The 26,503-nt window shown below is 37.5% G+C and overlaps 5 protein-coding genes and 1 long non-coding RNA gene across 17 annotated transcripts; 3 read left to right on the plus strand and 3 right to left on the minus strand.

The window, feature by feature from the left end:
• The first annotated feature begins 1,753 nt into the window (after nucleotides 1-1,753).
• LOC122055352 lies at nucleotides 1,754-7,272 on the plus strand. 8 transcript variants are annotated; one of them, XM_042616742.1, is made up of 4 exons: nucleotides 1,754-5,317; nucleotides 5,409-5,493; nucleotides 6,029-6,453; nucleotides 7,024-7,272. In XM_042616742.1, exon 1 carries the CDS (start codon nucleotides 2,536-2,538, stop codon nucleotides 3,796-3,798), a length of 1,263 nt encoding a protein of 420 aa, XP_042472676.1. In that variant the 5' UTR covers nucleotides 1,754-2,535; the 3' UTR covers nucleotides 3,799-5,317; nucleotides 5,409-5,493; nucleotides 6,029-6,453; nucleotides 7,024-7,272. The 8 variants fall into 8 exon arrangements, with proteins under 8 accessions (XP_042472676.1, XP_042472675.1, XP_042472678.1 ...); XM_042616741.1 differs by having other exon boundaries at nucleotides 5,434-5,493; XM_042616744.1 differs by having other exon boundaries at nucleotides 1,754-6,222; nucleotides 6,282-6,453.
• An 805-nt stretch (nucleotides 7,273-8,077) lies between these two features.
• LOC122055353 (reticulon-like protein B23) lies at nucleotides 8,078-11,840 on the minus strand. The gene is made up of 4 exons (XM_042616745.1): nucleotides 11,522-11,840; nucleotides 9,661-9,802; nucleotides 9,022-9,091; nucleotides 8,078-8,433 (listed from the first exon to the last, which is right to left on the minus strand). The coding sequence occupies exons 1-4, from the start codon at nucleotides 11,758-11,760 to the stop codon at nucleotides 8,315-8,317; spliced, it is 570 nt and encodes a 189-aa protein (XP_042472679.1). The 5' UTR covers nucleotides 11,761-11,840; the 3' UTR covers nucleotides 8,078-8,314.
• Nucleotides 11,841-12,426: 586 nt separating this feature from the next.
• LOC122055354 (RNA polymerase sigma factor sigA-like) lies at nucleotides 12,427-17,444 on the minus strand. Its single transcript, XM_042616746.1, has 10 exons — nucleotides 17,285-17,444; nucleotides 15,604-16,270; nucleotides 14,890-15,088; nucleotides 14,687-14,779; nucleotides 14,365-14,493; nucleotides 13,887-13,940; nucleotides 13,703-13,780; nucleotides 13,549-13,611; nucleotides 13,262-13,374; nucleotides 12,427-12,655 (listed from the first exon to the last, which is right to left on the minus strand). Exons 2-10 carry the CDS (start codon nucleotides 16,251-16,253, stop codon nucleotides 12,550-12,552), a joined length of 1,485 nt encoding a protein of 494 aa, XP_042472680.1. The 5' UTR covers nucleotides 16,254-16,270; nucleotides 17,285-17,444; the 3' UTR covers nucleotides 12,427-12,549.
• Nucleotides 17,445-17,627: 183 nt separating this feature from the next.
• LOC122055357 (syntaxin-43-like) lies at nucleotides 17,628-22,743 on the plus strand. Of its 2 annotated transcripts, none has more exons than XM_042616751.1 (8): nucleotides 17,628-17,926; nucleotides 20,070-20,346; nucleotides 20,509-20,598; nucleotides 20,674-20,751; nucleotides 20,976-21,053; nucleotides 21,197-21,262; nucleotides 21,345-21,425; nucleotides 22,306-22,743. In XM_042616751.1, the coding sequence occupies exons 1-8, from the start codon at nucleotides 17,709-17,711 to the stop codon at nucleotides 22,411-22,413; spliced, it is 996 nt and encodes a 331-aa protein (XP_042472685.1). In that variant the 5' UTR covers nucleotides 17,628-17,708; the 3' UTR covers nucleotides 22,414-22,743. The 2 variants fall into 2 exon arrangements, with proteins under 2 accessions (XP_042472685.1, XP_042472686.1); XM_042616752.1 differs by having other exon boundaries at nucleotides 17,790-17,926; nucleotides 20,021-20,346.
• LOC122055358 lies at nucleotides 22,552-23,982 on the minus strand. Its single transcript, XR_006132867.1, has 2 exons — nucleotides 23,844-23,982; nucleotides 22,552-23,755 (listed from the first exon to the last, which is right to left on the minus strand). It is a non-coding gene; the product is annotated as an uncharacterized LOC122055358 (long non-coding RNA).
• On the plus strand, nucleotides 23,978-26,223 carry LOC122055355 (growth-regulating factor 5-like). Of its 4 annotated transcripts, none has more exons than XM_042616749.1 (4): nucleotides 23,978-24,453; nucleotides 24,902-25,274; nucleotides 25,445-25,941; nucleotides 26,016-26,223. In XM_042616749.1, the coding sequence occupies exons 1-4, from the start codon at nucleotides 24,192-24,194 to the stop codon at nucleotides 26,021-26,023; spliced, it is 1,140 nt and encodes a 379-aa protein (XP_042472683.1). In that variant the 5' UTR covers nucleotides 23,978-24,191; the 3' UTR covers nucleotides 26,024-26,223. The 4 variants fall into 4 exon arrangements, with proteins under 4 accessions (XP_042472683.1, XP_042472684.1, XP_042472681.1 ...); XM_042616750.1 differs by having other exon boundaries at nucleotides 25,451-25,941; XM_042616747.1 differs by having other exon boundaries at nucleotides 25,445-26,223.
• Nucleotides 26,224-26,503: the final 280 nt, after the last annotated feature.

Consider the following 26,503-nt stretch of genomic DNA (forward strand, 5'->3'; position numbering starts at 1 on the left):
AGCCAGTCACTCCCATACTCCACTCGGTTGCCTAAAACAGCCGAACATGCTTCCCTACAGTTGTTATATGTAATGAGTATGATATAAAGTGTAAAGTTACTCGCACTTATTTGATTAGATTTGACCCGTCTAATTTAGTTTTGCTAAGCAATCAACCTCCAGCTGATTCTATACACTTTTACTTGTGCCTAGCAATCAAACTCCAGCTGATTTTACACACTTGGACTTGAGTCACCTAACACCCAATTAGGAATTTGTCTGCCAAGCCTTAACCATTTGGTCTTGATTCACCTAGCTTCCAGCTAGAAATTTGACCGCCAAGTGTTAATCACTTGAACCTGATTCACCTAACCTCTAGCTAGGATTTTGATTGTCAATTCTTAATCATTTGAACTTGATTCACCTAGCCTCTGTCTAGGAGTTTGATGTTTGGTCCCAACCAAAACTTAGCTCATGCCTAATTCATAACTAGGACTTTAAATATTTAGATCCACTAGGACTTAGTCACTACCTTACAACCAGGACTTTGACTCCGGTCAAGTATCTTGCACCTCCCCACCCCCTATGCATAGTCCTCACTTCTTGAAGCTCCGGAAACCCTTCGATCACCTTGGTGCCACCTTGGACATTATCACCATCGACATCAATGAGTCCCACACCCGAATGTTGATTCATCCAGGGGATGATTAGTATATTTTAAAAATTGAATCGAATAATATTATATTTTTATTTTTTTAACTTTGTTATGCGATTATGAGTATGTGATGGAGGAAGGTAAATATATGTACACAAGCTATAGATATATGGTAGGGTAAATTCTCAGGTCGTCAGTTCCTGAGAATCACCCTTGGTCATTATGCCAGAAATGTCATGTATTCACCGTCCGCACTCTGCCCTGGGCACAAGTGATACCTTTAAGTTTTTTAATTCATTAATTCAATTAATAAACATAAAAAGAATGTGAGGAATTTTTCATCGTCACTAAGATTTATCGTCATGACCCAAAATTGAGCCCATTCGATCGAGACCTTGTTGCATTGAGATGAGCCATAAGCGATAGAGCCCAAAAGGGAAATAAAAGAGAAAAGACAATGACTAATATAATGAGTGACGAAAAGTATGGCTACGGTGTAATAGAGAGGCGAAGTTAGAGCATTCATGCTAGCTATATTTAAAATGTATAATTTAAGTTAAAAAAAAATAAATTTATTAAATTTAAATATTCATTTTTTACTATATAATATATCAACTTATTTATTTTTTTCTCATCTTTATAATAATTATAATATTTAGGAAATATAATTTATTTTTAAAATTTAAAGAAAGATGATTTATAAATGTTAAATTTAAGAAATGGATAAAATAGTTGATATAATTTTTTTTAATTATCCTATTAAAATTTAGGATAATTTTTTTTAAAGAAGACAAGTAAAGTGGATACTCTTCGCATTCGCTAATAAGACAATATGAATTCCTAAAGAGAATACTTATGCTTAAAAAATAATATTTCAAAAAAAATCTTAAAAGCCTTAAATAAACAATAAACTTTCTTTAGGAATAGCAAGGGTTTAGGTAAAAAAAAAAGAAAATAATTATTATTCATTAAAAATCGTTCCTGGCTAAAATGATTTGGATCAAGTAAATATTTTGCATCGAAATATTTCAAGGATGAAATAAATTTTAAACAATAATTTTTGAAAAAAGGTTAATATCATAATAATATATATTTATTTTTCTTTATGCCGTCGTTTTTTTTTTTTTTTTTTTTGGCCTCCGCTGCGATTCACCGGAGTTTCCGAACGAATCCAATTTTGAAGACGAAGTCTGTGCAACAACGGCGAGGAAGATGATGATTTAGAGGCAGAGATTGATTGGAACTGCACTGGTTACAGAAGCGGGGGAGAGAGCGACGGCGGAAGAGGATCGAAACCCTTTCTAGGTCAAGGAAGCTCGCAGTAGTATCGCTACGTGCGCCGTGGCTTTGCTTCAAGACGCCAGCTCCGGCGCTTCTACTCTCATCCCCACTGCAAAGGTTCGATCTTTTGTTTTCACCTTATTTGCCCTTTTTCCTCTGCTTCCGCTTCGAAATCTCCTCCTCCCGCCCGCCCTGACGCACCGCTTCAGACGGTTCGCCGATCGCAGAGTTCGGATTAGGGTTCCGGAGGCAATATGCAATGTGATCATTCTCGAGCTCCTGACCCCGGAATCTTTTGCTTCTCGAGTCGGGTCCAGTTCTTCTAGGGTTTTGGCCCGACTTGATTGCGATTTACTTCAAGATCGAGTCTTTCAACTAGATTGGAGCTCGGGAACAATGCCTTCTAGTGGTAGTTTCCCCCCGTTTTTGGTCTAGGGTTTTGGGTCACGAAGTTGAGATTTTGACCAGCTTGTTCTGAGATGGGGTCGATGAGGCTCGTTCTTGCTCCTTCAATATTTTGGAAGCGGCTCAAGATTTAGTTTATTCGATTCTAAGACAACAAGGGCATTTTGTAGCTCAGAGTTGATTTTCTAAGTTACATGGCTGCCGTGCACTGAGAGATGCCGACATCAGAGCCTTTGCAGTACAGCCGGATCAATGCCAAAGATCTCAAGATGCAGATAGTTAAAAATCTTGGGCGTGAGCGATCACAGCGATATTTTGTTTTTTTGAATGGGTTGTTGGCTCAAAAGCTGACCAAGTCAGATTTCAACAAGTTCTGCATTCCTATCCTTGGTTCGGAGAATATCTCTTTGCACAATCAACTTATTCGCGCAATCCTTACAAATGCTTTACAGGCGAAAATCCCACCCAGAATTTCCCTTGATAAGGCTGCTTTTAAGGCTGTTGGAAAGAAACCATCCCATGGTGCAAATGTAGTTAATCATGTAGCTGCACCATCATCTTCAAAAAACACTGTATTAACTAATGGGCACATCTCGCCGACACCAACCCACAAGGCCAAATTGTTCAACTATGATGAGAGAACCAAAGACCATCCTGGTGCTTCTCTCACACAGAATGGAAGAACAGAAGTTGCTTTTCAATCTTCAGTGTCATCAGAGAACAGTTCTGTTAGAGAGAATGGATTCCTTGCTCCTTCCCCTTTAAAAAGACCCATGCAGCAGCAGCAAGATGATTTCTCTGAACCACCTATGAAGAGACCAAGGGCAGGATGCATTACACCTAGCAATCAAGCTGAAGCTGTTCGTGAGATCCATGGTGCGTTTGGTGCTGTGGCCGTGGAGGATGCAAAAGAATTGCGACAAACTGTTGACTTTTACTCCAAGAGAGATCCTCTACAGGCCCCACTTGGGATTCCTTTCTGTTCTGCAAGTGTAGGTGGGGCACAAAGATCTTTCACTTCAGTAACTGATTCTAGCTGTTGTAGTCTCGGCATTAGCTTTTACTCTGGAGAATTATGCGACACTACGGCTCTGAAGAAAAGGATGGAGAAAATAGCAGAAGCACATGGCTTGGTGGGAGTTGAATTGGACTGCACTAATCTATTAAATAAAGCCATTGATGCTTATTTGAACCGCCTAATTAGGTCATGTGCTGAATTAGTAGGAGCAAGGCTGAACCATCCGAGTTCAAACTTCAAGCAGCAAGCTCAGGTCAACCCCATAAATGGTGTCCGGCTTGGCAATCATACTTATGTACAGAATAATCCAGTGTCTTCAGAGCACTCACAAAGGCAGAATACATGCAACTCCATGTCTGTGGAGGATTTTAAGGTGGCAATGGAGTTGAATCCACAGCAATTAGGCGAAGATTGGCCAGTGCTACTTGAAAAAATATACTTCAAATCAAATGAAGAATAAGACAGTTCCAGGGTTTACTTTGTTCTGTCAATTCTTTTATGGTGGATCTTTAAGAACCTCGAGAATTGTTTTATTTTTTACTTCCATAACTATTGGAGCATTAGCATGGAGTAGAGCACCATTCTTTTATATATATTACTGGTAAGTTGAAGTGGATCAAAATAAGTCGGCCTCAGAAAGAGGGAATGTTGGCTCATTATTATTTGTTTGGAAACCATAAGGAGGCATGTTCCACCTGTACACGAGATGTCAAGCTTTAACATGGTTCACAGCATTAATTAGAGATCAGTTTTGCAGAATACTAATGTAGTGATGTTGATTGATACAGATGAAAGTCATGTAGGATTTGCAGGAGTGACTGTCTGTAACATTAACTGCATGAATTCCTTCAGTAGTTTTATTAACGTGATTCCTTTTGAAGAAAAGGCTGTGCCATTTCATTACCCTACATTTCCTAAAAAGTCCCTCCAAGGTCCCATGTGCCTATTTTTATTGTTATGGGATTATAATCTAAATTTTATTTTGGTTTTCTGAGTTTTCAATATATTTATTTTGTGAATCATTTTTCCCTAACTCATATCAATTAGATTTGCAATAGTAGCATCCTGAAGTTTCATATCAATGGTTGTTCTTTTGTGTGAGAAATTCTTAAAATACTTGGAGATAGTTGGGCTTGCACTTGCTAATCTGTTGACGCACCTTTTCTGACTAAAGCATGTGACATCCATTTATGTATATAGGTTGAACTGCTTGCATTGTTACCATTTAGACACATAATAGACCAGGAGCAACACTATCATTCTCAAAGTTTCTAAGAAACCATTGTATATAATGCTACCTGTAGAAACAATTGAGAGTTAAAAGTTTGAATATTGGATTGTTTGATAGCTTAAACTGTAAATTTACTTCCTACAATTACAATCTTTGAAAAACCTACTACAGTAAAAAGATGAGGTTGTAAAAGACCATTTTTTAATATTACCTGGAAGGAACTCTCAGAAGATCTCATAGCTTTATCATTTATTTTCCTGATATCTGTTGTCGTTTCCTTCTAGTACTAACTTGTGTTATTGTAGCCAATCCCAAACACAGCTTGACAACGGCAATAATGGTTACTCTATCATAGTAATATGGAGCGGGATTTTTCTCTTGCGTTCATGAATTGTAACATTCCATTCTTCCATGCACCCTTCCTGTCTCTGGATTCCAATTAAGTCTCTCGTACTCGTTCTTAGTTTTTTGCTGATCACAGGTGGCCTTTATGACTGAACAAATTCTCTTTGTGCTTACTTGTCTCATATTTTCCTCCAAAATATCACTTGTAATGGGGATGCATGATGATTCTATTACTTCTACCAATCACTGGAGATGTTGTTTGTATTCTTATTAATTATAGATACTTTGGTCATCATGAAGTAAAGAGCAGCTTTTGCTACACTCATCATGTTACTCCTTGGATAGTTTCTTTCAGCCACACTATTTACCAACATGATCATCAGAGCTCGACCGAAATAGAGAGGTAAGTGGAAGTATCTTGAAGGAAAAAAAACTGGATTCTCATTAAGGATCTTTATTCTTCAATTAACTCTCATATGCTAACCATTGTATAGTTTCTTTATCTGTTCTTAATTACAGTTGTTGCTTACCTTTCTCAGTCCTACGAGAAGATGGATTCATGGTTCAAGTTGAGTGTCTGTAAGTATTTAAGAGACCATTTTCGATTTGATTTCTTATAAGATGTTGTTCCTTGATGACCTGTTTCTAAGAGTTACACTGGTCCTTCTATTAGTTGATCCATGTTAACTTAATTGTTTGCAATAATTTATTATTGAAGCATTACAGAACTTACTTGCAATTACTGTTTGATACAATCTTAGATCTACACATCAATCCTTGGGACGATCGGTCATGACCGGTCCTAAGTCCGGATAAAGAAGGAGAGTTGTATTAAGTTGTCAGTCAACGTTAAAATTATGATAAATATTCAATGAATAGATCCATTAAATTATAGTTGTGATCTATCTATGCCTTCAGATTGACTTTTTGAGCTATACATGTAAACCTGAACATATTTGGTATTTGTTTCTGTAAAATGGATGTCAATATAATGGATAAAGATTTAATTGTTGGTGTTGTTGTTGATCTTGTATTTATTAATTAATTAATTAAGTTTTTTTTTCTTTTTTTTTTAATGGGCCATCTACTGGGCCCAATTTGGGGTCCATTATAGACTTGAATGGACGGCCCAAAGCAACCCATAACTCGATGAAAGGTTCCAAAAGCCCTAAATCCTTCCGAATTCATGCCGGCGTTTGCTTCTCTGTCCCATTTTCGTCCTTGAAGGCCGAAAGCAGACGTCGGCGGCAGCGATCGCAGGGGGAAAAGGTAACTGACGTCTCCTCTCTGATTCTCTCTCGATACTCGGTAAGCTCCCTTTCGAGATCTCCTCTTTCCATAATCGGCTTCGAAAAAGAGTCAAACAGCAGGCGTTTGGTGATCTATGGGGACGAACCTTGCTGCCGCATGGAGCCGATATGATTTCGATGAAACCCTAGATACCTCACTGCATCTCGCGGCGGCGACTGCCTTCTCTCCGCCATCTTCCCTCTCGACATCCAAAAACAATCATCGTAGGCGACGATCGCTAGAGAAAAGGTGGCTGATAATTTCCTGCTTACTTTTCTTTCTAGATCTGTGAGCTCCACGTTGTTCTCTCTCTCTGTAATCGACTCCTAAAGAGAGTCAAACAGAAGGCGGTTGATGATTTGCGGTCCTGTCTGCCGCAAGGAGCCGATATGTTTTCCCCAGGCGAAGATGGCTTTGAATGTCTCCTGCATCGTCCACAGACAGCCACAGTAGCTGGCCACATTTTCGCCCAAAAGATTTAATTTTCCGCCTTTTCTTGATCCTGTTGCGATTTTTTCGCATTGCTATTTCTCTACTTTCTTTTGGCTACACCTGGCCACATTTTCACCCAAAAGATTTATTTTTCCGCCTATTCTCGATCCGTTTCCTTCTTTTTTTTTTCTTTCGCTTTGTTATTTCTCTACTCTCTTTTGGTTGTGATTTGGTTGAAAGAATGGCCTGTCCTTAAATATCTTACGATGTTCGAAAATTGTTCGCATTTATTAACAAATTGGTTCTAGTGTTTGCATTTTTTTATTATGTGATCTTTGATTTTCGTCATTGATTGCACGAACTGATTTATCAATGGTTTGATACTAGGTTTTGGTGTTGAGATGTCAAATGCGCTGCCGCTGCTGATTTCGCGCCTCTGGAAGGTCGACGAGGTAGGGGAAAATGGCGCCGGCGAACGATCACATGACGCCGTCGAGGAGTTGGATGAAGCTGGTTCCGATGCAACTGGAGCTTCCTCCTTTCTGTGTTATCAAATATATTAGAAAATGATTATAGTTATTACAATGTTTTTATATAAATATTTAAATCGTGAAATTTTAAGTGCATGTTTTATTATTTTTATTGACAATTTAGAACTTTTAACCATAGCGAATAAATTAACTGTTTTAAAAAAATTATCGTGTAACTGGCACGACTTGTTTTCATAAATTCTCAGGTAAATTCTCTTTTTTTAATTGAAACTATTTTTCATAGAGAAGAGAACAATAACGATAGTTGTTTTTAGGGATATAATTGAATCAGTCGAATTTTTTAATGTTTGAATTTGATTCATTCTAATTTTATTTAATGTATATATTCATAATTTATGAATTTATTCAAGTTTTTATTGAGTTTAAACAAATTTAATAAATATAAATTATAAATTTAATTATTTACTAAAAATTAAATTATATATTTAAAAAAATTATAATATTCGTATTAACATTTATAATGTTATTCTAATAAATATATTTAATATATTTATTTATATTTTTAAATATAAATTTTGTAAATTTAATATCAAAATTATTTTTTTTTTATTTAAAAATTAATTCATAAATTTATGAATATATTCAATTATGAAATTTGAATTTAATTTATTTATCTTAACAAATCTCATTAAATGAATTCAAATAAATTTTTACCGAATTGAACTTTGAATAGCTGATGAGTAATTGATTTATTTACCCTTCTAATTATTACACTATTTTTAACGAGCATTGAAATACGAATTATGGATCAGGGAGGAGAATCATCAATAGGTCTCCTTGCCGTTTGAATGCTCGAACTACCGGTTTCACCTCTCTTGAAGCTTCTAAAGCTTCGTTTCTAGAAACATTCAAGTTCAAGCGCTATGATTTTGATAACATATTGGCAGACATATCTAACCAGTGAAAAACAGCTCTCAGTTGAACATCACTTTAAACATTTATCAGTATATACACACACGGCCGAGGTCGGTTATATGTTTCCACACTTGATTTATTGCTTTGAACAATCTAGGAAGAGGAGGTTATGACAACGTCCCCTTGTAATGTGTCGAATGATGAACACACAAGGAATAACCGCAATCCCAAAAATGAAAGACAGGAAGAAAAAAATAAATACAATCTATAGGTTACATAGCATCCTGAACTCCAGATCCAGTGGTCTCTCTTCTCTTCAGAAATTGGGTGGGGTAGCTAGACATAAGACCAGAACTTTGGGCAAAGAAGTACAGGCATGAGAGGCACAATCCTGTAGAAGTAGAACAATTCCCGACATTATAGTTTAGCCATAACAAATCCACCTTGTTGCTGTCAATTAGCCAGATAAATCCATAAATCAAACTGAATTAAATTGAAAATTCTGATATATTGGTTTACTGATTTGACTTTGATATGTAATCTAGGTGAAATTATTGGTTGCAGTTCTGTTTCAATTTGAGCAGACACAAACAGTTTTTAAAATTGAATTAAGTCTACTTTTTATAGATTTGTTGTGCTCATCGTTTGGAATAAATCTTAAACTACAATGTTTTAATTGTTCTACACTAGATCCTTAGTCTAAAATATTTTTTTCATGGATGTTTATTTTGTCAATTAACAACTCAAAACTGAACCAAATGGAAACCAAATAGATAATTTCAATTTGGTTTTAAACCAAACTGAAACAACTTTAGTATCAATTTGGGATGTTTTAACTGGCATTTTTCAATTTGGTTTAGAATTTTCTTATAAATCAAACTCTAAACACTCCTAACAAAGAAGAGCAAATATGAAGTAAATAAGCTAACATGAAGAGGTTTATATAACAAGAAAAAAATAGACCAAGTGAAAACTTTACCAACATAAGCAATTGTGGCACCTGAGGCAACCCGTCCCAAAGCAGACAACAGGTACAGCGTAAGAGCTACCTGGGAAATGATAGTTTCAACATCGCGAATAAGTGTTCTACCAGCATGTAGGGTCAATCAAAATAAGAACTGTAAGATAAAAACTCATATCATCTAGTGTTTAAACACGAATTACTTATATATGACACAAAACAAATGAACTTTATCTCAGAAATTTTACAATAGATTATGTACAATATTAGTTGTTTTTGTTGATATGAAGGCTCTCTTTGATTGAGAGAGTTGATTTTCTTCTGAAGCAATTACAACTCACATTAAGCGCACTTCAAGAATGATCGGTATTTGATCTAAAGGATAAATTAGAGATTTAGCCATGGGAGCATTCTCATTCTTGTTGGACTCTTTAGATAAACTGATTGAAGACTTCAACAATATATAACCATATATGACATGCAAGATGAATAATCTCTAATTTAATCATTTATTCAGAACATAATAATGTTGCATATTGGTATACATCATACTGTGAAGCATGGATGCAGCCACAGTGAATAATCTTTTAAATATAGGATGAAGGTACCAAAAGTACTTCACTACAGAATCTAAATCTAAGATAATTAGGTAAATACCTTAAAGAACAGTCTCTTATCGTGCCCTGTTGCAGCAACTCTCAACACCGATTCTGCAGCCCCAACGGTATTAGCCAAACAAGCAACAATGGCATTTGCCGTGTCCTGAGATATTTGCCACTCAAGTGGATCCACAGGAACTCTGTGAAATTGTGCAGAAAAGTCATATGTTAGAGTGAGAATCATCTTCTGGTACATCCCAAAGTAAAACTCAGACATAAGACATAGACATTCAATATCATGTATAATTAGAGAAAGGCAAGCATGCACAGGTCATGTTCAATAATTATTTTCCTTTGAAAAAAAGCAATTAAAACAACCTTTATGAATTTGCTTTATGTCAACTGTAACTAAAAATGTTCTTTTTGACAAACACGAGGAACTATTCTTGGCATGTCACTTCAGTTTAGAAATGAAGTTACATCCAGCAGTTGTAATTGAAGATGTGAGCAAGAAAGGAAGGTCAAAACAAGCAAAGTAAAAGGAGTGAAAGAAGTAGCTGAATGTGTGCTTACATTAGTTGGCCACCTATTAATATGTAATCAGTTGGCCACCCATCCAAAGATACCAACTGAAAAATATCATTTTATAGTCTTCATCTCCGGATCATAGAGAATCTCCATTGAGTAATAGAAATGAATCATACAAAGCATTTGACAGATAAAATGATCAATCAGCTCCACAAGGTGTACACCACAATATTTGTGTGTTACAAGTTCATACACAACACGCTAACTAAAATTCTTCCCTCACTCTTAAAACCTGCTTCCCCTATGTGACTCTTGGGGGGGGGGGGGGGGGGGGTGGCGAATTCCAAACTTACTACTTATAGTCAGATTATAACGACCAAGATAGATGAAAGAAATGATTCAACAACTTTATTGGGCCTAATCATTGTCCCAAAATATTTTAGCCTAAGTCGATAGTAGTTCATGCATCTAAGCTCTTAAACATTTTCAATCAGATCAAAACTCTTCATGTGGGATCAAACTAAAATGTTATAATATAAACAGCTAGCCCTTGAACAACTAACTTACTGTAAGCTGTTTTCACGATAAGCTTTGTGTTTGAAGGATGTACACCAATATAATCCATCTAGATGAGAGAACTTAACTAGTAACTTGTAAGGCCCAAGCACTACTCAAAATGCCAAAGCTCAAACCAAAAAAAGTCCACTCATCAAAGCTTTTGAATCCTTTTATAGCCCAGACTCTTCATGTGGGATTAACAATTTATCTCACTTGAGACTTGATGCCCCTATCAAATCCCAAAGTGCAACTCATAGTTCAATATCAATTTGGCGGCATGTGAATTGGCAATCCTTTCTAAACGCCTCAGTGAAATTCTAAGAAAGTCAGACCTAGAAATGAATGGAGATTCTACAAATCCATGTCTAGGAATAATTCTTTCTGATATTAAATTTTACAATCCATAAGATATCTAGATAATCCATTAATTTGTTAGGCCAAATCACTGACCTAAACTCTTTAAGCTCAAGTTAATAGTGTTGTACTTATCTAAGCCTATAAACTCCCTTGATTAACTCACTATATCCCTCTGAGTATAAACTAAGAGGTCAAACCTGAATCAAATCTCACCTTGCTTCCCTATGGTGCAGATACAAACAACTTGCCCAGAAAAAGAAAACAAATGTGAGTACGGACAAACAACCCCGAACTGGATTTGTTTTCCCACAAAATCTCAACCTTACTTTGATCCCTCGACAATTAGTTTCCAATCATTAACTAGAAGAGAATCCCTAAAACCTAAATAGGTTAATAAGGCAGGAAAATAAGGTTCGATCACAAATCGACGATGCAACAGAATTTTCTTGGGACGAAATGGGAGGGAAGGGAATTACGTGATGTTCATCTGGCGGAAGAGCATTCCGAGGATGGCGAGCGAGCAGAGGAGGACGAGGAGAACGTCAGAGACGAGGGAGAGAAGACTCGACCCCCGGTAGGCGCAGTGGTAGTAGACCAGGCTGCCGCACACAAGCATCACCGCCGTCCGCCCTATCTCCATCCTTCCTTCCACCGTCGACGTCGAAGCCGAAGCCTCCACCGCACCCACCGTCGCCCTCCTCTCTCCCTCCGCCATCGAAGCTCCCACCGAACCCTAACCCCCCTTCGTCGAATTCCAACTTCTTATCACGCGACCGAGCGGCGTCGGGCTGAACGCGGCGTAGCCGGCGGTCAATGGTAGAAATGACTCGGCCGTTTACCTGCTTCATTACTTGACAAAACAGCGGGCCCCAAATATTTTCTTCGTGAGGGAACTAACTTTCTGATTTCACTCCTTATTTTTTAGGTAATATAGTTATTGAGATCAGATTACTCGTCTTCAAAATTAATCGATTTAATTAGTTTTAAAAACTGAATATTAAATTAAAAAATAAATAAATAAAATTATTGTTAATGAATAAATTTAATATAAATTTATTTATATTCATTCCATGTACATCAGATTAATTCACAAATAAATTTGATTGAGAACGTATAACATATAAATGATTAAGTTCAAACCAAATTTAAATCAAGTTCAGCTTATAAAAAAAAACAAGCAGCTTTGAAATCATCTACTCCCTGACAACACCTCCATATTTCAAAATTGTATTAATATATATATATTTTAATCTCTTCAACCCATGATTGCCGGTTTTCATTTTACTACATTAAATTCCTTTAAAAATGTCTAATAAATAAATATATTATATACAAAGATTAATCAACTACACTTTCACCTCATAAATTCTCACTGCAAGCATGTATAATTTTGAGTATAATTAATCTCAGCAAAAATTCAATGTAAATATACACTTTTGCCTTTCTTTTGATATACACAAGCATTCTCAAGTGCCTACTCACAAAATACAGTTTTGTTTTCTTTTTAGTGTTTCAGCATTGCCTCCAATCTTCTTCTTCGCGCTACATGTTTCAATTTCTCCATGGCGACAAGCCCAACTTGTCTGACACGCTCTCTCGACAAGCCGAGTCTGATGAAGAGAATAAAGCTCTTAGCAAGAATCAGCATGATACATTCAGTAGAAGTATCTACATTGCTTCGACAGAGTAAAATAGTTTGCGCTTTTATTAGCAATATCATCTAACTTTCTTCCAAGGCACACATGAGTATTTCAGAATTGGCATATCAAACAACAATACAACTTCCAGTTTTAAAAGGAACTTGAACAATGTTACGATTGTACTTTTAGTCTCATGAGTTTTTAACAAAACTTTAGAAAGAAACATAGATGCCGAAGAAAGAAATCCTTCCTTGAATTGCTAAGGCTGAAGGGCCTAGTAATTGATTAACATATCGAAAAGCAAGAATCTAATGTTGCTGTATTTGAAAATTTGAAGGTTGAACCCGGGAACATGAGTTCCAATCCATTCTAAACCAGTACAAAAAGAAGCACTACAGCATGAAAATTTTCCTATCAATGAGACATTGCCAAAAAAGCTTTTTCAAGCATGCATTATCAAACTCTCTTCGGGAGGAAGCAACACATTCATAGGTAAATGCTGCTAAATATGCTTGACTTGCGTTAATTGGTCATCAAAACAAATGTGAACAAGTTTGACACAAGAATGCTACTTACTGTTTGCCGATTTCCTCCCACGTATGGCATTCACTGTCGATACCATGATATAATCTTATTATATCTCTCTCCCTCTTGCTCAGTGTTGTATTCAAAAGCTTATTGACTTCATCCTGAGGAAAACTTATATGCTATCAGAATTGTGTGGTGGAGACAAGACAATATAACCATACATTTAGGTTTACATGTCTACCAAAATTTTTATTTACTCAGTAGTAAAGAATGGAACATGAAAATTTAAGGCATGTGAAATTCCACAACAATCTTAACTAATAGAAGAAAAATACCTTAAGGGACCATTCATTGAAACCATGCCAGGGGATATTATCGAGTTTAGTATCTGCAACATACTGAAAAGGAAACAGAACTAGGAAAGTTTATAAACTTCAGAAATTAAAATCACTAAATGCTTTATCTACAGAATTGAAATGCTAAACTTACACTGTGGAGGGTTTCGCCAGGAATGCCATTCAGTGATGGAAAGGCTTGTCTATCAAGAGAGAGAACTTTATTTACAGCCTACATTCAGAACTAACTCAATATTAGTCGCTCCTAAGTTACTGTCAACTTACAAATCAAAGAAAAGAAATGGGAACAGAACTGTCCCATAACTGTGAGCTCATACCTCTGTAGCGTTCCTTACTTTCTTCTGTGACATATTCAGGGACTCAGCAATTTTCTGAAGAAGGGATAAAAGTAATTAACCACTTGCAAAAAGCTCCATAGAAATGTGAAGTCCAGTGCTGTGCAATTGATTTCCTCAAGAATACAACAAAGAAGTGTAAAATGTGCAACTTATGAGCAAGGAAAAATGTCCTAATTTGAGTTTTGCAATATTGAGCTACTGGTTAAGTGTAAGAGAACAAGGTTGAATGATCAAAAAGGTGAGTGCTTATGGGATTGAATTGTGAATGACTACTAAAAGGTGGCATTCTAAAGTCAAGATCATCAAGAAGGTAGGATGGATACAAAAATAGGTATCGAAGTGGCCTAATTTTTATAAGTAACAATGGAAAAAGTATGGTTAACTGTAAAAATATCCAAATACAGAAACTTGCAATCATAACTGAAACTATCAAGCAGTAGGATGGATTTTAACTTACATCAATAGATGGTGCAATTCCCTTCTCTTCCAGCCTAACTTTTGCGTGCTTAATTGATGTTAATCTCTCATGCAAATGGATCGGCAATCTTAGTGTCTTGGAGTTCTTAAACAGTGCTCTTGTGACACCCTAGAAAGAAATGCAGCCCTAATTAAAAGACTGGAAATCAAATTGGAGTTCAATAGTAAAATGACCCTTGAAAAATAACAATAGTTCAATGGATTGATATATGCACATTATTACAGACATGCAAGAAAATTTACAATCAAACTATCAAGCATAATATGCTGTTGTTTTCAACTAAATCTATAATTTAATTTACCTGCCGTATCCACCAATATACATAAGTAGAAATTTTGAAGCCTTTAGAAGAATCAAATTTTTCTATCCCACGAAGTAAGCCAATCAAACCAGCCTAAGAAAGAAGAAATTATATTAGCACAAACATTTGAAGACTATAGTGTGAAGGAATGTAAGTGTACTGTCCGACTACGCAACATGAAAATTCAATAATGAAAGACCCACCTGGGTAAGGTCAGCCATAGATGTCCCCATGTTATCATATTTCTGTGCAATTGACATAACTAGGCGAACATTACTCATCGCAAGCTTTTCTCGTGCTAGAGAAGATTCAAATATTCTTTTCTGCAATTCAAAAGGTGATATCCTAAGAGAAGAAGCCAATTGTTTGTCCGTTGGTTCAACTCCCAATTTTACTTTCAACCTGAAAACACAAATAGCTCAATTATATTCCACAAATAACGATAGTAGAAGTTTGTTTTTCTAGGAAATGATCATTTTGAACTCTGTAAAGAGAAAAAAAGGAGAAATCTTGATGCAAAGTTTGAGTTAATGAGAGAAGAAAAAAAGGGATAAAGAATAAACTCATGTAGTAGATATTTCATGATTGTAAATGTAAAGCCACTCGCTTCTCCCAACACGCATAAAAAAATTAGCCTATACCATTGCAAGATCTTAACCTTGATGTCTCACATGTCATTATATAGAAACCTCAGAGTATCCTGTTTTCATCTAAATATGTAAACAAAATACACTTAGTGAAGCTTAACATGATGCAGAATTAATGATTCTAATAAAATTGATTTGTTTCTTTTTTTTTTGTCAGATATCAAATATAAATAGACAAGTAATAATGCTTCAGTTAGTTCTTGTTGTTTGATCTATAGTAAAAGGACGCTGATTTGTCAAACATGGATGCTGATAGAAGAAGTTACTTACTTTGACCTGTGTTCCTCTAAACGCACACCAGCTTTTATTTTCTTTGACAGATTAACCACTTCTGCATGTGTCAGCAAGTTTTCATTAACAGTACCCCGTACATAACCACTTACACCAGACTTAATTAACTCAGGACTAACACTAAAGTGAAGTGGTTTCGTGCTTGTAGGTTCTGTATCATTATTACGAGCAAAACATTTTCTTCTACAAGCTATTCTCCTCTCACGAGCAGATATCCCTGAACGACTAATGACAGGTATCTGAGATACCCTTGGAACATAATTAGGAGTTGTATCCATGAAAGGAAGTTCCAATTGCTTCTCCAACATGGACTTCTGTAGCAAAATGAGGATCTCAAGAGAAGATTCAAGGTCAGGACTCTCAGACCATGTTGCACTAGTTGAAGGAGTCAAAGTATTGGCTTGTTCTTTCATTGCCTTGATTGATCGTATGTATCTCGTCGGTGGGACATTTGGCCCAAAATGGGAAGATTTCTGTGAAACTATGGTACATTTTGTGGAGGAGACAGAAAATGGTAGCATATTGTAATCTGCAGCAGGGAATAATTTCTCTGCAAGGTCAGTTGGACAGAATGAAGAAGTCGAAAGCCTCTTTCCTGTGCTTAGTCCAATAACTGCTGCTGTAGCCATCACCTAGCCCAAAATGCCTGCAAGCATTATCACTTAATCAAAAACCTTGTTTTACTAAAAACATCTCATCTGAGCTGCAGTGCCAAACAATTCGTCATCAAGGATTCTAAATCTATTGTCATGGAATAGAGATACTGAAAATGGTATATGAAGACGTGATATCAAAACAATTGACTCCAAAGTTGCAACAATTATGAGACAAATGAATTACTTTTATTTTTTCATCCATATAAATTATAGAATAAGATCTTAAATGTACCTATGCCAGAAATACCATTTAATCTCTACCAAAATTTAGAACCTTTAGTCAATTGGTCCTTTCTTAACAGCTCAAGCCCATAAAGAGAATCATAAGCTCAAGATACCATAAAAATCTAATATGTGGCAACTAGAATCATAGATTGGAGATGAAAATTAATCCACAAAACAGATACTTCCACAGAAAATAGCGAAATTTCAAATCAAACCTATAACCATTTCTCACAAATCATCCACTTAATGAAGCTTACTAAAACAGAGAATATAAGTAATCCTTTGATTGAGGCTCTGGGTTATGCATGGATAAGAAGGATTATCCTGTGAGAAGACTAAAACCACATGGCGATAAGATAAACTTGGTCCTTAATTTCTAATGCAAGGAAACAAACAAAAAGGAGCAGTAAACTAAACACTAAATCCTTTTACTTGAAGGTTATTAAGGAAAACTTGAGAACAAACTTCAACTTCCATCAATACCTGTCTTTTTACCCTGAAGAACCTGCACAAGATGAAAACTTCTATTTCCAGCACCTCACGATCCAATCTCCTACTCCATAACTCGTCTCTTACAGCCCCAACAAAAAGATAATCCTCAGAAGGAAAAGAAGAAAAAAAATCCTAACGTAGGGATCGGCAAAACCGAATCACCAAATTCAACCAAGAAAGGAGAAAAAGAGTATCGATCGGCACGAGAGCCAAGCAAAACCCGAAGCTCGATCTGTACAAGGACGAACCAATCGCGAGAAGAGAATCGAGGAGGGGTGTGTACCAACCAGAACGTGGCGATCGTGTGGACGAACCGCCGCAGATTTCGATCAATTTTGATTTTTTTCGCTTTTCCACCGTCTCTCTCTCTCTCTCGCTACGTAGTTACTTGTAATGGACGCTGAGGGAAGAGAGTGAAGCGAGCGAGGCTAAGGAGATATGGACGAAGGGAAGCCATTGGCTAGGGCAGATATTTAACAGGCGCCTAGTGGTGCACATCGCTCCATGTGGATGCCCACCAATTTATACATCGTTATTTGTTTCATATATATATTTTTTTAATTTTTAATTTAAAACTTATTAATACAAAATGGGCCTGGCATTAAAGGCCCATGAAGAATGCGTTAAAAATACTGCTTTAGTTCCGAGGTATCGTCTGCTGCTGCTGCGTTCTTCTTCCCTTCGACCTTCTCTGCTTCGGCGTCCGTGGACATGGCGACCAGGAACCGGACGCCCATATACCGGAAGTACCGCGACGCCCTGCGCAACGTCCGATCCCCTTCCCCAACTCCGCTCTCCGGCCCGTCGACTTCCTCCTCCTCCTTCTCCGTCGGCGGCGGCGGGGCCGTGATCGAGCTGGTGAGCGCCTCGCTTCTCCGACCCGATCGCTCCTACGCGCCACTCAGCACCGAAGACCCTGCCGGATCCAGGTCGGATCTCGCTGTTTCGTTGTTGATTCCATCGTTTTGTTTCTCCGATTATCATTCCTCTCTCTCTGTATCGTGAACTGTATTGTGAATGTGGGGACTTGGTCCCCGGAAGCGGTTAACCAGACACTTAACTGGGAGGAATGTGGGTTCTGACCGTCTACCCAGGATTAGTATTAGTCGGGTTGTAAGATCTGTCGTTTTTCTTGTATCATCTCCTTGACGTTAGAGATAGAGTGCGTGCACGGCTTGGTAGTGGATCATTACTTCATTAGTCGATATCATTATTCGAGATAGGGTGTTCATTGTGGATTATTAGTTGAGATCATAACAAAAGAAAAATGGACAACGTGATACGAATTGGGTGTCTATGTCGTTTAGCTTCGAAGTATTAGCTTCTTACACTCACAAGGGTAAAGGTTATACAACAGATGGATCGCCAGGTGTTAGAATTTAGGATAGCTGATTTGCTAAACCTTACACATGCTATTTGATTGTTCTGGAAGATGAAAACGAATTTTTAATTGCAATTTGTGAATTAAATTTGGTATGCTACTTGGGTTTTTGTAATGCTTGTGTAGTGAAGTCTTCTGAAACATCTATGTTCTTTAGCATGTCTTAATGTATAGGATTTTGATAATCATGGATGGGCTGTTAGAATAGGGAGGAGCTTTTGGAATTCTTTAAAATCATCAAATCTCCTTCGGCTAAAAGGAAAATTTGAAAAGTCTGTAGTGTTATTAACTATGATACTAATCAAAGGATGAGTAGTTAACAAATAGCACGTCAAAAGGTTTAGTTAATAAAAGATGAGATAGATATGTGAGGTCTTGGATATTTGGACTCTTTGTCTGCCCCTTCATATCCATTTCAGATACTAACATTAGGACAATGTCACTTCAGGTGGACAGTGGATATTAATATTTGTCACGTAAAAATAAAAAAAATATATATCTTTTAATCTACATCCATATTGGATACTCATACTAGAGTCAGACTAACATAGAGTAAGGTTAAGAAAAAAATAATATATTATTCATTGTGTAAATCCAATAGATAAGAAAATAAGAAAATATATTGACTGGTTCAAAGATATGTCCTTTGGTACAAAGCTATGTATAGATCTAGGTGTTCAGTATATTCTGTAATATGGGGGTTCAGAGTTGGATGAATATTACAAACATATAAAGATTCAGACCTATCTTTCCAATTTAAAAATTGATTGCTTTATCTTTCTTGACAACTAACAAATTGTCACAATGACACATAATTTTGACATTCAAAAATAATTTTACCAAAGAAACTGTTCATAGGATAGAGGTCCGATGGCTGAAAATGGAGTGTAACTTTTGGAGTCTTACAAGATCTCTATGTTATCCTATGCTAAACTTAAAACTTTATTAGAGAGTGGTGTACCAACCATGCTTTGTGGATGAATGGGCATCATATCTGAAAAGTTAATGTAGTAGATAAATATCTAGATGACAAATTTGTTGTGGACCAATAGATTATGTTCCCATCCTTATCTCAGGTCAAAAGAGAAAAAATCATCCTTTGTCCTTACTAAAATACTTTCTCATGCACGCTCTAACATATATCGCCCTCATGAAGCTGTGTTTGACATGCTCTAACATATATAAATTGCTAAATTTGTAATGCTTTTATTTTTATTTTTTAATAAACCTAATGATACATACGTACATAAATTTTGATGGTTTAGGTTTGAGGGTTTTAGGAGACCCCCTGTTTAGTCTCTTCTCCTGCATAATGTTGCAATCAGAGTTAACTGAACACCTTTGCTCCTGGAAATGTTAATTCAGTCTAAATATCCTTGACAAATCTAATATTGTGGTCTAAGCATTCTCTTGGCAAATGATATGACTTTTTGCTTTTCGCTGCTTGAAAATCTAATTCTTTTTGGATTTAATTAAGAATTGTTGTGTTCTTTCAGAACTTTTGAGAGGCAAAACAAATTAATGGGCTTTTTTGTTCCTTTTCATCCCTATTTGTTTCATCTTTTTAGTTAAAAATTGTGAAAGCTTTACCTAAAAATGGAATCCTTGTGATGATATTCACAATACCGCTCAATTTCTACAGATATTCAAAATGCCAGAAACCAATTAAACATGCAGTTAGCTTATTGCAGTACAGGTGCCACTATGATTGGTTTACCTCCAGCATGGGTGGATGTTTCTGAAGAATTAGCTGCAAACATGCAGCGTGCTCGGACAAAAATGGTAGAGTTAGCCAAGGCCCATGCGAAAGCATTGATGCCTTCTTTTGGGGATGGGAAAGAGGATCAACATGCCATTGAACTTCTAAGTCATGAAATAACAGATTTGTTGAAGAAGTCTGAGAAGAGACTACAAAAACTTTCCTCCAGTGATCCTTCTGAAGATTCAACTGTCCGGAAAAATGTTCAGGTCTATTATAGTTCTTCATTGAGTTTCTTTTCTTGATTCTTGATAGTTATTTTTTATTTTTTCCATTTCAAACTTGATTCAATGATGAAGCACTTCACTGGCAACTGTTAGTGTTGATACATGTTTGACAAAATTTTCACATGTTTCTTGTGCTCTCCTCAGCGGTCTCTTGCAACTGACCTCCAAAACCTCTCGATGGAGTTCAGAAAGAAACAGTCTTCTTATTTAAAACATCTCCAACATCAGCAGGAGGTTTGTGGATCTGAATTTGTCTCTTTCTAACAATTGATTTTATGCAAGTATAAAAGTGCTTTTTTATGACTTTAGGGACACGATGGTTTTGATTTGGAGATGAATCGTAATGGAATTGGACACAAGTTAGAAGAAGATGCCTTTACTGATGTGGTAATTCTTTCTTTTTCTTTGTCAGTAGGTTCAGAGTCTAGGTATGAAATGAATGTCTAATGGGCAGCTCAGACAGCCATTATTGCAAAACTTAATGATTTGTTGACTCAAGTGTGCGGATTTTTTTTCTTCCGTGATTAAGCATAAGACTATTTCCAGCTCACATGTTAATACCTTAATTTCTGTGCTGATCTTATTTTCTTTGGTTTTGAACCTTTTTGCAGGGTTTTAGTGATGTTCAAATTTCCACACTGAAGAAAAATGAAGCATTGACAAGAGAGAGGGAAAGGGAGATTGTCCAGGTAACATAATTTCAAACATTTGGATTGCCTGGGTCAGTAAATCTATCTTATTCATTTGTGGGTTGGTGTTATTGAGGTTCAATGGCTATGAGTATTAGTATCATCTAAATGTTTCATGACATTATGGATAATTTTTGTTAAAGGTTGTAGAATCAGTGAATGAACTTGTTCAGATCATGAAAGATCTCTCAGTCCTTGTCATAGATCAAGTAAGCTTTTCTTACGATACTCATTGACCTGGAGTTTATGTGGATGCCATGCAGCATGTTATGATACATGTGATATTAACAGGGAACCATAGTTGACCGGATTGATTACAATGTACAGAATGTTGCAAGTTCAGTGGAAGAGGGCTTTAAACAGTTAGAGAAGGTTCTCTCTCTGATTGCTTTTTTTTTTTTGTCTCGTGCTTTTTCCTTTGCCTTTCTCTATTGTCTAGATATCTAAAAGATGTGAGTTGGTTATGTTAGTCATAGAAAATATTTAAAAATTACCTCTTTTTTGCTGGTTATTTGCGTTTATGAAGTAAATTTTGGTTGATGCCATAAAAGGAATGTGTTTGATGTCCATGAGCCAAATGGAGATGAATAGATAACTATGTGCCCCCTTCACAAAAATAGGTTATGGAATCTCATAAAATAATATGCACAGGATGAGTAAATGTTCCTTGGTTGGCCCATGCTCTATTCCTTTTAATCATGAGCAAATATTTGCTCTTGCGTCTTTTCTCATTGTTCTGCTCATTTTCATATTCTTGAATCTTGACTCTATATTACACTTTATTGTGCATCAGTATTATCTTCATATACTGTTATTTCCAATAAAAGATAAATTAACTGTCTAGAAGAGTGAACACGTAGTGTCCTCTGAGCTAAAGACAAAAATAAACCTCAGATAACTTTATACGTCTGTAGCGTGGTCTAGACTCTAGCATATGCACGTCAGCTGAACCAAGAGGAATGACAAGAATGATTAGCTGGTTATAGCCTACATCTTTTCTTGACTAATTAGATACACCTCTTTATATGTACTCCAGCTTAATGTTTTGCGACACTAGAATGTTTGAACCCTAGAATGTACTTCATGCTTAGTGAAGCATACATGCAGTTTGAATTCTGCTTCTTCATCTTTGTTTTAAACTGCATTCCCTACATTTATAGAAATTGTATTCTGTCACGTGTATTTGATGTTGTTCAACCGTATTGAATTTGTAAACAACTCTACTGTCCTAATCACTTATGGATTTCTGCAGGCAGAGAGAACGCAGAAAAAAGGTGGAATGGTCATGTGTGCCACTGTGCTAATTTTATTATGCCTCATCATGCTTGTCCTCTTGATCCTGAAAACCATACTCTTCTGATCCACTTCAACCCAGACGGTTCATTCGGCATTTCTTGTGAACATTCAGCACCAGTCTTCTGTTATCAAAGTGTTGGTCTGTCTAACGAATAATCGACGAAGTGAATTGCTGAGACAGGTTCTTTTTTCTTCATTCCGGGTGCAGCATTGGCCCAAATATTAGATCACAGTTATCCTAGGAGTATCTCCTCGGATAGCAAATGGCGAGATTCGTCAGGTTGGTGCTGCTTAGCGAGTTGCTCGAATTTTTGAGGTGTTGTAAAAGAAAGCTCTGTAAAGACTCATTCAAACAACGTTTCCAATTCATAATATTTTACTCTTGACACGTTCAGACCATACTCACCTAATAGATTATTTTTTCAGAAAAGCAGGAACATGGTATTCAATTTGCCTCCATTGGTTTTTCATAGGTATATTACCTCTCCTGGCAATAAATATCCAGGGCTTCGTCAACTACTTGTAAAATGTTGGGTTAGTAAATCAGCATGATATTTTTGGGGGTTTGTGCCATTTTCACCCTCACTCTTTTCACCAAACTAGGGCATCAGTGACAGTGCGGTTCTGCTTGGAGACTGGTTTGGCACTATCACCAGTGTGCTGATTTATTGACCTGATATGTTCATCCATTACAAGTTGCAGCTGGTTGTTTTCAAGAAGTAACTCATTGGAGCACATTCTTGAGGGTTATCTCGCTTCTATTGCCCTCATCTCTCATTGTCAGCTCCTCAACCACCGACAACATATAGATGGAAGATGGTCCCCCTTGTCCCAGTGATCCAGCCCATATACTTTTTTTTTTTCCTCTTGCATTATCAGTGTTCATCGCCGCAATGACTCCGATTGAACCAGCTACTGGTTGTTTCATTTTGTTTTCCCTTCACCTTAGATTTTGGCTGCTTGTTTGGTGCAAAACATAGCACAGAAAGAATGGAATGGGGTCCGTGACATCTAACTGAAGTGATGGGCAAGTCATGGCTTAGGGATGATGATGATTGCCCTTATTGCAGTCACTGATCCCACCCACAAAGATTTGAACGAAGAGAGCTTTTTCCTCTCCCCAGACACACAACATTGTAGTAGCAGATGCTCGGAAGCAAAAGGTAGTTCACTGTGCCACACACAAGAAGATGCCAGCGACCTCACTACCCTCAAGTTAAAAAAGAGAAAAATTCCTGGGCAAGGGAACAAAGGCTGTCCGACTACTTGAGACACTTGGTTTGAACTTTAGGGTTCATCAGCGATGCCCATGGACTCCCATGATAAAATCTCTTACATTACATTGACTGTGATTCCTCATGCAAAGATTTGGTTCATCTTTGTTGAGAGATTGAGGAGCTTTGTCTCTGTTTGTCGATGGATTTATCAATAATTAGTCATCAAATGCTTGTCGAGAATTAAAATGTTACTAGCAGCAAAAGTAAAAATCTTTACCTGTTGTGAGTAGTTTCTCTTTCCTGCTCAGAAACAGATAACTGTCTCCCTTCCCAACGCACACTGAGAAGCCCAAAGATTCAGATAGGGACACAGTCCTCCCTCACACCCTCCCTTCTCCCATCCCAATATCATCTCCTATCGCCATCTCTATCTCTTCTCCGCCATTGATTAACCTCTCACGCACCCTCTCTCCTCTTCTTCTCTTTTAAAATCTTCCCTTTTATCCATCAACTTATCTATCTACCGACACCCCTCCGTTCCTCTTCCTTGTTGACAGTGAAATGGCGGAGCTCTGCGTTGCTGCCTCGCCGGCGGGGGCCCCGACAACGACGGCCACTTGCCGCCATGGGTGAGCTCAAAGGCGCCTCCTTTTCCTTGGAATCGTCTCTCCCTCTCGGCCTTTCGGGTTTTCCGATGAACACCTCGGCGGCGGCGGCGGGGTTCGGGGCGCGGCCTCCCTTCACGGCGGCGCAGTGGCAAGAGCTGGAGCACCAGGCGTTGATCTACAAGTACCTGACGGCCGGGGTGCCCGTGCCGCCCGAGCTCTTGATTCCTATCCGGAGGAGCTTCGAAGCCCTACCTGGTCGATACTGGCACCATCCTGCTCGTAAGCCCTTTCCTTGTTCCCCCTTTGTGGTTTAGTTTAAACGACGCTGTTCGTATCCTTTCGTCCTTTTATGAGATCTAAATCGCTTTGTTTTTTGTTCCGACTATCATTTGCGACTTCGATCTGTGTGGTTTTAGCGAGATCAAGTAGAAAAAAAAACAACAATGTGATCTTTACACAGGGTGGATTTGCAGTTTTGAAACTTAGCTTTGGTTATTTCTGGCTTTTATTCTCAACACTTGTGGACGAAGTGATCTCCCTTTACTTGTTTTTAATATTCAAGTCTCCTTCCTTTAACTGTTTCCAATCAGAGTTTCTGTTTGTTTTCCTCTACGAGACTTTCATTCTTTTTTTTACTTCTCATCCCAAATGCTAAATTCATTCTTTTGATTCCTGTTGACTGCGTGAATGAGACTGTTCATATGTTTGGTTGTTTCTTTGAGTTCAGTAGCTTACTGTTCCTACTACGGAAAGAAGCTGGACCCTGAGCCAGGGCGGTGCCGGCGAACCGATGGGAAGAAGTGGCGCTGTTCCAAGGACGCTCACCCTGACTCCAAGTATTGTGAGCGTCACATGCATCGCGGCCGCAACCGTTCAAGAAAGCCTGTGGAATCACAATCACAACCTGCCTCCCAACTGCAGTCATCTTCAACAACAGTCACCGCTGCGAGCAGCAGTGGTGCTGGTGGTAGTGGTGGGGGAAACTCGCAGAGCATAAATCCCCAGCATTCTGTTGCGAGTCATGTCAATGCCCAAAGCTTGTGCCTTGGTGGCTCCAGCTTGACTCAGCTGTCCATGGACACTGGTCCTTATGTTAACAGGTTGGTACCTTAAGCTGTCTGTCATTATTTCTGCTGAAGGAGTACAATAATCTTAGGTAGAGCGAATGAAGTAAAGCCAAATAGTTCATGTCATCGATAAGTTCTTGCAAAAACATGGTCGAATGATCTAGTTCACCTTGTTTCAGTTATATAATCTGGTTATCTGGAAGTTGCAGGTACTTCTCTGGCGTTAAACCTGGTGTGGATGAACACAGTTTCTTCTTAGAAACTACTGGAAACGCAAGGAGCCTCGTTCTGGATTCAGTCGACAGTTCATGGTGCTTGACACCTTCACGAGTTTCTTCGTTTCCCCTGTTGAAAACTAGAGAACCTTCTTCTCTCCTCCAGAGCTCTTACCCTCAGCTTCAGTCACTTCAAGATAATATCGGCCAGGTTGCTGGCAGTTCAACTTCAAGACAGCAGCAGCAGCAGCAGCAGCAGCAGCAGCAATCTTTCATGAGTAGTGAGTTTGGTTCGACGGAGCCGAAGCACGAAAGCCAATTCCTCCGGCCTTTCTTTGACGAGTGGCCGAAAGCAAGAGACTCATGGTCCGACATCGAGGAAGACAAATCCAACCGCACATCCTTCTCGACCACTCAGCTCTCGATGTCCTTTCCCATGGCTTCCTCCTCTGATTTCTCTACTACCTCTTCCAGGTCACCCAACGGTGAGTCTGTTCTTGAGATTCTTTGATGAATGCTTCTTCTCATGCCATTTTGATTCCTCGTTCTCGACTCGCAGATGATTGAAATGGAGGAGGAATTCCATTGGAGAAGAAGAACTTGTTTGCAGCATGCCTTTCTTTGCCATTGGAGAAGAACTTGTTTCAGTAATCTGCTGTTCTTATTTTTCTCGAACTCTAAGTAAATTTCATTGGCTGTCTTGTTAATTTTGTTCACAGGAAACCTGATGTGTCCTGCGATTTAAACAAAGCAACGATTACTAATGAGCCTCTTTGTAGTTTATTGTTATTTCTTTTTATTCATTAATGTTTGTCTAGTTCAATAGTCAATACAAATAAATCGATTGACTTTTAAAAAAAAAATAAAATGAGCAATTTTGAGAGAATTTCTTACCTTTTTTTAGTTGTTTCTCCCAATTCAAACAAAAATGCTAAATATTATAGATGCAAAGATTTACAAAATATGGGATAAAATCTAAATATGCAAATAAATGATAGAAATTGAATCTTTTAATTAATTGTTTTTAAACGTTTATTAGTGTTTAGT

This window comes from Zingiber officinale, chromosome 3B (assembly GCF_018446385.1).
Source record: "Zingiber officinale cultivar Zhangliang chromosome 3B, Zo_v1.1, whole genome shotgun sequence".
Lineage (NCBI taxonomy): Eukaryota > Viridiplantae > Streptophyta > Magnoliopsida > Zingiberales > Zingiberaceae > Zingiber > Zingiber officinale.